Source organism: Stegastes partitus, unplaced genomic scaffold (assembly GCF_000690725.1).
Source record: "Stegastes partitus isolate 25-593 unplaced genomic scaffold, Stegastes_partitus-1.0.2 Scaffold308, whole genome shotgun sequence".
NCBI classification, from domain to species: Eukaryota; Metazoa; Chordata; class Actinopteri; family Pomacentridae; genus Stegastes; species Stegastes partitus.
The window spans coordinates 455,020-465,320 of NW_007578039.1; the positions used below are offsets into that span (position 1 = coordinate 455,020).

Genomic DNA, 10,301 nt, shown 5'->3' on the forward strand with positions numbered 1-10,301 from the left:
TTAAATTAGAATTCTATTGAGGAGCTCTATTGTAACATGATTGTTTATAATTAAGCATCTTATAAATAGATAAATATCACTGATAGCAAGGTCAAAATTCCCAAAAATCAACCACATGATAAAACTGTAGGTATTTTGCTTCCGATCTCTGGTTAAATTTAGCCGAGATGATAAAATGTGCGTAAAAGGCGCAGTGTGATGATGTGCAGCCACATTAATTAGGATGACCTACTATTCCCACTGTAACACTCTGGGGGACCTGCCATCATTGAGCCTGTCAAAAACATCACTGTGGCAGCCTATTTTCTCCCTAAATAAAATATAAGGTTTCAAAATGCACCCTCAACAGGCAAGAAAAAAAAAAGAAAATGTCATGTTTAAATCCACCTACTTTCAGCAGGGATGACAGTCCCAGTGTCCTGATCCGCATCAGCTGCACCGAGACAGACGAGCTGCACCGCCAGAAGGAGCACCGCCGCCTGCACGAAACCACTGGATGCCATGGCGATGATCCGATCACCTTCCTACCTGGAATCAGGAGGCTCAAATCAGGCACGTTTGCACAAATAAACAACAGAAAATGTCCAACACGGCCGCCAGCCAATGAAATCACATAAATCCGATGGGCTTTGTTTAGAAAATTGCCCAGTTTTCATCAGTAAATATTTGGCAGTGTCTCCAAATATAATGTAGCGAGAATAACCGCAGCTTATTTACCAAACCTGTATGTTAACCTACCGTCAATCAGCCGATGATGTTTTGCAGAACACCAGATCAGCGCAAGATGCCCACCGAGGACTGTTGTATGTGGATTTACGGAGTGCGCATGCGCGTGGGTCATCTGAAATTTGCTTTGGGGACCAGATTCAAGACAACATTCAAAATAAAAGCCTTAATGTGTATCTAGTCCACAAATGTTGACACATTAATTATCATCAATGATGGTAGTAACTTGAGCATTCACACCAGTACTGTACTTAACTACAATTGTCATGTACTGTATTTGTTTCCATTGTGCAGCACATTTCAGAGGGAAATGCACTTCTTCTTGTCCACATTTAGCTAATTCACTTTAAACAGCTTTAGTTGGGTAATTTATCAGATAGATAGATTTATTAACTGATTTGTAACACACTAAACACATATCATTATATAAATATTGCACCTTTGCGTAATTACAGACATCATAACACTTCTATTAGATTTTTTCTAAAGTTTTAAGATGCCCCCAAAAAATGTTTTAAAATGAATGAAAATACAAGCACATTTTGTGTTTTTCTCATGAAACAGGATTATTTACTTATTTTGTTATTTATTATTATTATCTAATCGGTTTATTTTCTGCTACATAGGATGAGAGTGGAGCAAAAACTCAAGACGTCTTGCTCTGGTACAGTCCACCAGCAGCTGATGCTTTGCATTAGTGCTCCATAATCCAAATGTAAACCTAGTTATTGAATTGGCAGACAATGCTGCAACACACTGAATGTGTGGGTTTGTGTTGGCTTCTTCATAAGAATAGATTTGTTTCTGTTCACTGTCAGCAATGTGCTTGCTCAAAGGGAATTTTGGAATTGTTGGATTTTCCATGTATAACTGTTATAGAGTGATAACCTTTATTTTAAAATTAGAATCTGGTAATTTGTTAGAGTATATTACATTTAATTTTTTTAACCCTATCCTTTCATGTTAGATGGATGGATTATATTGTAGGTGATATAGTGCAGTTGTAAATGTGCTCTTTAAGTAAGGGTGATTTTACTGAAGTTTCTTTAAACTTTATTAAGAGAATAATGTGTAAATCTATAGATAAACAAAGCTGATCTCTGCAGAGGCACCGCTGTGGTCTTACAGGTGAAGAAGAAAGCCATTGTCTTTTATTGTGATGGTCAAAGACCCCTGAATTCATTCCCTGTTGCCATGTGTTTTCCCATCACCTTTTGTCATGTGTTTTCCTACCCCCTGTCACAGGCACCCGATTCCACCCCCTGTTGTTCATTGCCCCCCTTACCTCCTGCCATTTGATTATCAACTGTATGTTAATTTACCTCTATTCACCTCTGTATTTACATACAGGCCCCCCCTACCCTCTGACTTACAGTATAAATGTGTGACTCTGCAGATGTTCAGGGTCGGTCCACCTTCACAGACTCATGCTCTGTGTTGGTGAGCCCACCGTATACCGGAATACTAATAAACACCCACTACAGCAAACTTCACATGAGGACTATGAGTAAAATTTCTTCAACACAGGTGAGCTTCACCTGTTTATTCTTTTGCATTGTTCGTGGTTCACTGTTGATAAATGCCCCCCTGCCGCTGTGGGCGGGGTCCTGACAGCTGTTTTCTTAGGTAGCCCGTTAAAATGCCCGAACTCAAAACACTTCTTTTTCCAAGATGGCGTCGATGAAGGACAGCGACACCGGCCTGTGGCTTCACAACAAACTAGGATCCACGGACGAGCTCTGGACGCCTCCGAGCATCGCTTCTCTCCTCACCGTGTCAGTAATCGACAACATACGGCTGTGCTTTTCGAGCTTGTCGCCGCCAGTGAAGCTGAAGCTGCTGCTCGGGATGCTGCATCTTCCCCGGCGGACCGTTGACGAGGTGGGTCGCTGTGCGTTAGCTAGCTGTTAGCCTCACAGGTAAGAAAAGCTATTAACTTAGATTCCCCGCGAAGAAAGGAGCGCAGTTTCCTGCTAGTTGCACCAAACCAAAACACTGCTTTCCCTACGAGCGTTTAGTCTGCTTTTGAAAAGTCTAGCAGCACTAATAAACCTGTTCAGTTAGCGCTAGCCTGCTGTCTTTTACTACAGGTTAATATTGTTAGCTAACATTAGAGGCAACACGCTGATGCTACATCGGCGACGTTTCCTGAAGTTTTTCCTCAGCTTCGAGACAACAGAGTACTTTATCTTAACATTAACCTGCTCCACGGCTAGCTTGTCCTGAGTACTTAAGTGCGTTTTTTTCAGCAGTGGTTCACCAGCTACAGCGGGTAACATTAGCCTAGCGGTTCTCGTACAGACATTGTGGTGGGATGGGCGCAGCAGCGTTCAGTGACTGAGCTGGAGGCGGAACCTGCCGCCAGTCCGACATATCACCTGTTTAGCTGCTTAAAACGTTAGACAGCCGTCATCAGTGTGTCCTGCACAGTCACATATGATGTTAAACACAAAAGTGTCTGAACTGACATTTAATTATGCCTTTATTCCTCAGTTATAATATAATATGGAATCTGCGCTATGATTTTACCATGTTTTAGTTAACTAGAAGCAGCAGTGACTGGGGCTGAGCTGTGTAGCTGGAAAAAGGTGTCACAATAAAATATTTAATTTCAATCAATGTTGATAATTACTAATCATTTTTAATGGCAATCTTTAAATAAGACAAGTTGAGAAAAAGCTTTTTATCACACAGATAATAATGTAATGCCTGCACTATAATGAAAAGCAAACACAAATGAATGCATTTACAGATATAACATGACAAGGATGAAGAAATAGTCTGACCTTGAGACACATTAATTAGATAAAGCAAATTAAATCCAGACACACTTAGAGGATGTTGAGAGTGAAGCCACGGCGCCATGCTGAGGTTGAGGTTCTGAGTGACTGGCCTGGACTGGGTATCAGTGGATGGAGACCCAACACCAGCCTCTGTGCACACCCCCACGTTTAGTCCGTCACAGCAGTCCAGAGTGACCCTCCTTGTTCAGTGTTAGAGGTGGTTTACAGTAAGGTCCTGTTATTTTCCAAGTGGAGTTCTTTTATGTAACATACCACAGTGACAGTTTTTGTGCTAATTGTATTATCTTCAGTACCAAAGAAAAATATAATAAATACGTGTTTGAAGCAATTTCTGTCTTTTATGATCTCGTAAGTAATTCATTGTAACACTCCAGATTCGTTATAAGTCCTGACAATGCACACGTTTTAGTTACCATATGTTTGTAATCTGTAAAAAAAGAAAAGAAAAAAATGTCTTTAGTGTTCTCTTTTTGCCTTAATGTTGATATGTACTTGTGTTATCACTATTTTAACATTATCGCTAATCAAATTGCATTGTTAGATGAAGGAGGCCTTGTCGGAGATAATCCAGCTGGCTACGGTGGATTCAGAGCCGTGGGTGCTGATGGTTGCAGACATCCTCAAGTCCTTCCCAGAGACTGGCTCTCTCAATCTGGACTTGGAGGAGCAGAATCCAAATGTTCAGGATATTCTTGGAGAGCTCAGGGAGAAAGGTAAGGAATGTATGGGCGTCCTTTAGTCATATGGCCAGTGATGCTTTCTCCATTACTGTCACTTGACATTATAAGTTTAAAAGAAGTGAATATGGCACATATTCATGCCATATTACAGCAGCGGCTCGAGTTGAATTGACTACGTGTTTAAATTACAATTCTTTAACTGTATTTAGGCTTCTGTATGCATTAGATGTCCACACAGTGTTCTGGTAATATTTGGAAAAGCAAATGTGATGGAAATACTCCAAACATATGTGTTTGTTCCCTGCAGTTTTGTGACGTTTTTGTACCTTTTGCACTCATGATTAGAGTCATTAGTTTGGCTCATGTGAGGTGAGAATTGGAGAAGGTTTAGCAGTTTTTGTCTACTAAATGCACTTCAGCACTAGAATTTACAGTTTTGTGCTTCCAAGTGATGGCTGGGTAACTATCAAGGGGGCTGCTGGTGCAGAGCAACATGGTGTAGTTTAGCAGATGCTTGTGGGCTTTTCCTTTCATGATCTGTATCACTTGGTCTAACAGCTTTTTATGAAACATTCTCTGCTTGCTTGAACAGGAGGTTAAGCTCAGTAAAGGCCAAGAAAACAAAGAGAAGAGAGGTTTTTATTTGGAAATATTTCTGCTGCTGTGTTAAGATTTTTATTTCATTCTCCACTCGTCACATAGAACCTTAATATATCCACACTTGAGGTTATGTAAGTGTCTTCAACATAACTATTGTGGAATGTCACATTTCACTCTGCTGATACAGTTAGTTCTAGCAGGATGGGTTGCTGCAACAGAAAATGTATTTATTCTTTCCAGATAAGACATTGAAGCTTTTTTCCAAGTGGCAACCTTGGCTGGTGGATTCATAATATGAAGTGATTTTGTTATTGTGTCAGTTGCTTTATACCTAACATGGAAAAAAAAAAAACACTCTCTGTCACTGATAAGAATCAGTGGTGTACAGTTACACCAGCTAATCTCTTGTCCTCTCTCCCCCTCCTCAGTGGGCGAGTGTGAGGCGTCTGCCATGCTTCCTCTGGAATGCCAGTACCTGAACAAGAGCGCGTTGACCACTCTAGTGGGACCCCTGACACCCCCCGTCAAACATTTCCAGCTGAAGAGGAAGCCCAAGAGTGCAACCCTCAGAGCAGAACTGTTACAGAAATGTAAGTTGCTTTTTTCTTTTCTATCTACTGTGGCCTTTTATTTCTATCTGTTACATTACAGCTTCACAATATTGCAGAAACTGACCTTGTAATATCTGGTTCTCCTGCAATATGTGTAGCAATGTGAAGAACTGCCGAGTAAACACAGGATGATTATAAGTTACCAACTGCTATACTGTTTGCAAACAGCGGCCTTTCAGTTGGAAGTCTTTATTAGACTTACTTAGAGCTCTGTTGTACAGTTTGATTTGTAGCTGCATATTATTCCATTTGTGACAACTCTGTTTCATTTTGTGCCTTTCATTTTTCATAAAGCTCTGTAATGGCAGCTTGAGAAAAATAGGTGCCTGATGGTATTACATCCTGCTTGACAAGCTACCAGATCATGTTTTTAAAACAGTCTTTGGTAATTGTGTTAATTGGTATCATGTCTTTCATGAAAATAATGAAAAAAATAAAATGCTCATTCAGATCTGGCATTGAACTCATCATACATAACATTGTGGTGCCAATTTAAATGGTCAAACAAATTAGTAAATTGGTTGTTTATGTTGATATAATGTGCCAGAGAGGCGGTTGGTGACGAGGTTTCCAATTCCCGATGCCAAGTTAATGTTTTGAAAAATGTGTTTCTATTTTAGCCACAGAGACAGCCCAGCAGCTGAAAAAGACAGCCGGAGTGCCTTTTCATGCCAAAGGGAGAGGACTGGTCAAAAAGATTGACACTACTAGTGAGTTACACACCTACAAGTGCACACAAACATCTGCTGTGTCGTGCCGCCGGAGGACCATTTAACAAAACAACATAACTTTGATCTGTCAGAGGTTCATACTACAAGGTTTTGCCTGTTTCAGATGAAACTTTTTGGCTTCTGTCACTGATACACGTGTCAATGTTTGCATCATAGCTCCTCTCAAGGGGATTCCCAAGGCCCCATTCCGCAGTCCCACCGCTCCCAGTATGTTCAGCCCTCCCAGTAACCGCACACCTATTGCCCCCGCACGGACGCCCCTGCGTAAGGAGAGGGGGGTCAAGGTAAGTCTGGTTAATGCATTGTGTATGCTTATATACACAGTTGTTCTAATTTGATTCAGTTCCTGGTCTTAAGGTCTGTTCAAGATTGGAACTTTTCTCACAGTTGGCATTTTTTCCTCTTTACAGCTGTTAGATATTTCAGAGCTAGACATGGTTGGAGCTGGAAGAGAGGCAAAGAGGAGAAGAAAGACTTTGGGTAACTATATTTCCAGCCCTCTGCCAGTCCAAGTTTAAGAGCTGTAACTTAAACTCATCACTCAAATAAATGTGTAATTACGCTGATGATTAAATGGTGTTTTGTTCTGGTGTAGAAACGGAGGCTGGAGAGAAGGCAGCCAAAGAAGAAGCAGTGGTGGAAAACACCACGCCGGACTACGCTGCTGGCCTCGTCTCTGCACAGGTACTTTATTATATGTGTGTGTATCCAGTTTTGTCTCCTTTTACCACGTAGGGCTGCTAAATATATCAAATACTAACCATGATCACAATTTTGGCTCCCACAATTGAGCATGATGGACTATGATTTTCACATTTAAAACACTCCAGTCAGAGAAAACTTGACTCACAGAAAACAACCCAAAGTCTCAAGGGTTCAGCCTTGGTAAATCTGACATTTAAACTATTTGTTCCACTATTTTTTAGATACATTTTTGGCCTGAAGTGCTACACTGCAATAACTGAGTAAAGAGACTAAATGGCTGAATTCATGTGAATACATTTATTTTAAGTCTTACATTCATGCAAAGATTTTTCTATTACCACAACATGGAAGTAGAAGCAGGGCTCAGTTTATTTACATTGTTGGCCTTAATTGTGCAGCCCTACTACCCCTCTCTTGTCACTCTGTTGTGTTTCCTCTGTCATATCAGAGTTTTCAAACACCCTCACTGTTTTGTTTTGCAGAAACTTGGGGCGCTGAACGAGAATCCTCTGCCTTCAACCAGCTACCTACCGGCCACACCCAGCATGGTTCCCTCCTCCTCTTACATTCCCAGCTCCGAGGCGCAGCCAGGTTAGGAAGCCCACTCAGAATTGTCTCTTCTCTTGCAGCTAGGCCTCAGCACAGTGCTTTCATACACTTGCAGAAGTAAAATAAATTCCCTTCTCATGACTTTGCTTTGCCCACCTCCTTTAAAGCAAATGCTGGTGGTTCGGGTCGGGACACGCTGCAGGCGGCTCGGCAGCCAGAGGAGTCGGCAACAGCAGGCACTGGTGCCAACGCCACCTTACCGGGCCAGTACAAGCAGAGGACACCGATGTACAACGCGAGCACCACAGCAAACCCTGCGACCCCCACATCCCCCAGCACACCGGTCTCCACCCCGGCCAGCAACGGGCCCCCAGCAGCTGCGACTGCCAGCCAGCCAGAGACTCCCACCCAGCCCCCCAGCACACCTCAGACCCCTACCCCAGCACCAGCCCCTACGCCGTCACAGCCCCAGCCCAAAAAGAACCTCTCGCTTACGGTGAGGCTTAAAACAAGAGTCTGAGCAGCTGAAAGAAAACCTATTAGTCACATAAACTGCCTTTGGTATTATTGAACTCTGCATATTGAATCTCTGTCAGCTAAATTCTTTGCCACATGCTGTTTCTAATCCTCAGAGAGACCAGATGTACGCTGCCCAGGAGATGTTCAAGACAGCCAACAAGGTCACCAGACCAGAGAAGGCCCTCATCCTGGGCTTCATGGCTGGATCCAGAGGTACGGGGGAAGTTGTACTCAGAAAAGAAAATAGAGCAACATTTTCCGAAACACTAAAACACTCTTTCTCACAGTGTGTGACCCGTACTGATTAACACTTTGTTGATTTAAGGAAACCTGTAGATGACGTCACAGAGGGTTCATTCATCTTTACATACAGTCAGTCGTCTGAATTGGCAAAAAAAAAAAGATTTGTAGAGACGCTGACTCATACACCCACATTCACGTCGTGTTTGGCTCTTGTAGGTCGCTCCATGTTTATTCCTGATTCATCATGGTCGTATCACGTTACTATTTTCCAGAAGACAACAAAGACCTAAGCCCGTTTTACTTTCAGTACAGTCCCACCTCGTCATCTGTTCAAACGAATACACCTCCGGTCTTACTTTCTATCATTGCTGTTCTTAGCAACCATCTCTGCTTCCAAGTGTTTGTTAACAGTCACATGATGTGTTTATCGACATTTGTGTGGATGGAGAATATTCCTGAAATGGTGCTGAAACATTCAACTGGACGGAGATGGTTTTTGTTTCAAAATGCTGCAATGAACATGTATCGGTTTGATGATGATGAATTTCTACCAACCCACAAATTTAACTGAATCATTGGAAGTGAAGTCATTTGCTGCCAGACAGATGAAACGATGTGTGGAAGCATTAAGGCTTGGAAAAGGGGTCTAGTTCTGTACATGTAATACTCCTCTGTACATAAAGTCTGAGGTGCAAATACACGAAAACAACACAAGATCCAGCGGGGATATTTCAGATTTCACAGGAAGTAAAGGGATCTAACTTTCCTGTATTTATCTGTAGTTCCTGGTGAGTTTCAAAATCATTTTTTGGTGGTTTCACACAGTGTTGCTGCTTGTTTTCACAGCAAATGTAATTTTTAACAAGCTCATCCATGTAATTTAAAGCATAAATCAGCAGCATAAATGCACTATACCGTTTTACAATTTCCGTAAATATCCCTGACAATTTTCAAAGCACTTCTACAGGTCTTGCAGGGCCAAAACTAACCCGTCTGCTTCCTCCTGCCCCTTGCAGAGAACCCGTGCCCGGAGCAGGGGGACATCATCCAGATCAAGCTGAGCGAGCACACAGAGGTCCTGCCCAAAGCCGACGGCACCGGCAGCACCACCATGCTGGTGGACACGGTCTTCGAAATGAACTATTCCACAGGACAGTGGACCCGCCTCAAGAAATACAAACCGATTACCAATACCTCCTGAGGCATTTCACTCGCTCGAGATCACACACCCAAAATTTCTTATCCACTTCGAGAAAAAAAAAAACATGTTTACACACAGATACAAGTATTTACATACACATTTGGGCCAAATCGAGCACTGGGAGGGCGAGGGATTATCAAGGAGAGAAAGGTCCTCCCTTTTCCTGCACTGCCAAAATGCAGGACTCTTTGAAGAATATTTCTGTATCTTTTTTTTTATTATTATTATTTTTATTTTTGGTTGTTTCCCTTGCCCTTTTACTGTTTCTGTTTTTAAGTCAACTCCGAGTCCTGAATGATGCTGTGCTCAGGATGGGGAGAGAGTTCTACGAGTCTGAGCAGAGGAATTATCCTCACGACAGGCACCTTTCAACATTTGTACCGAGGTACAAGCATGTCACGTGTCTAGAAAGAAGACAAGCTGTCTGTATTTTTCTGTCCAAATGTCATGTTTGCAGATTATTCGTCTACTTTTCAGAACAGAATGTTTTGTGACTAAACAAAAGGAGAGAACAATGATGACGGTCATCACTGAGGCGACCAAAACAAACACACATAGGCGGTGAATAGTTCTCATTGCTGTCAAGTTCTGTTTGGAGCCTTCTGGTAGATGTTTAACAGTTTTTCATCCTTTTTTCAAAAGAAGGGAAGAAAATAAATCAACAACAGGCTTCAGGGGGTGTTTCTCTTTTTCAGTGTTTGGGACCAAAGCGTTCGTGCTCGGATTTTACGAATCAGTTTACCTTCAGTTTGTACTGTAACTGTCACCTGGTTGTTTTGTTACCGTTAGAAAGTGTATTTCAGGGTAATTTATTAGAGTGTTCATGTCCTGAGATGGATTGTAGAGGAAAAGATTGGTGGGTGCAGGTGTATGGATGCAGTGTTGGTCATGTGAGGATGAAATTACTGAGCTTCGACAATATACTACCATAT

General features: G+C 42.0%; 2 protein-coding genes across 3 annotated transcripts in view; one reads left to right on the forward strand and one right to left on the reverse strand.

Moving 5' to 3' along the window:
* The window catches only part of nicol1 (NELL2 interacting cell ontogeny regulator 1), a 4,785-nt gene extending 3,952 nt beyond the window's left edge, over positions 1-833 (reverse strand). Inside the window, exons 1-2 of one of the 2 annotated variants that reach the window (XM_008283386.1) lie at positions 739-833; positions 392-528 (exon numbers count right to left, since the gene is read on the reverse strand). In XM_008283386.1, the coding sequence (XP_008281608.1) occupies positions 392-503 (112 nt within the window). In that variant the 5' untranslated portion in view covers positions 504-528; positions 739-833. The remainder of the gene's footprint in view (positions 1-391; positions 529-738) is intronic. The other variant, XM_008283387.1, reaches the window with a different exon arrangement.
* A 1,406-nt stretch (positions 834-2,239) lies between these two features.
* Positions 2,240-10,043, forward strand: nelfa (negative elongation factor complex member A). Its single transcript, XM_008283388.1, has 11 exons — positions 2,240-2,607; positions 4,072-4,243; positions 5,239-5,400; positions 6,042-6,131; positions 6,309-6,436; positions 6,563-6,632; positions 6,748-6,836; positions 7,340-7,448; positions 7,574-7,902; positions 8,039-8,138; positions 9,185-10,043. The coding sequence occupies exons 1-11, from the start codon at positions 2,398-2,400 to the stop codon at positions 9,367-9,369; spliced, it is 1,644 nt and encodes a 547-aa protein (XP_008281610.1). The 5' UTR covers positions 2,240-2,397; the 3' UTR covers positions 9,370-10,043.
* Positions 10,044-10,301: the final 258 nt, after the last annotated feature.

What these genes read in the sequence shown, in the direction of transcription:
- nelfa (XM_008283388.1), top strand. Translation starts at nt 2,398, where the DNA reads ATGGCGTCGATGAAGGACAGCGACACCGGCCTGTGGCTTCACAACAAA. An exon ending in TGGAGAGCTCAGGGAGAAAG is followed by an intron (nt 4,244 to 5,238) that starts GTAAGGAATGTA and finishes CCCCCTCCTCAG; the next exon opens with TGGGCGAGTGTGAGGCGTCT. An exon ending in CAGCTCCGAGGCGCAGCCAG is followed by an intron (nt 7,449 to 7,573) that starts GTTAGGAAGCCC and finishes CCTCCTTTAAAG; the next exon opens with CAAATGCTGGTGGTTCGGGT.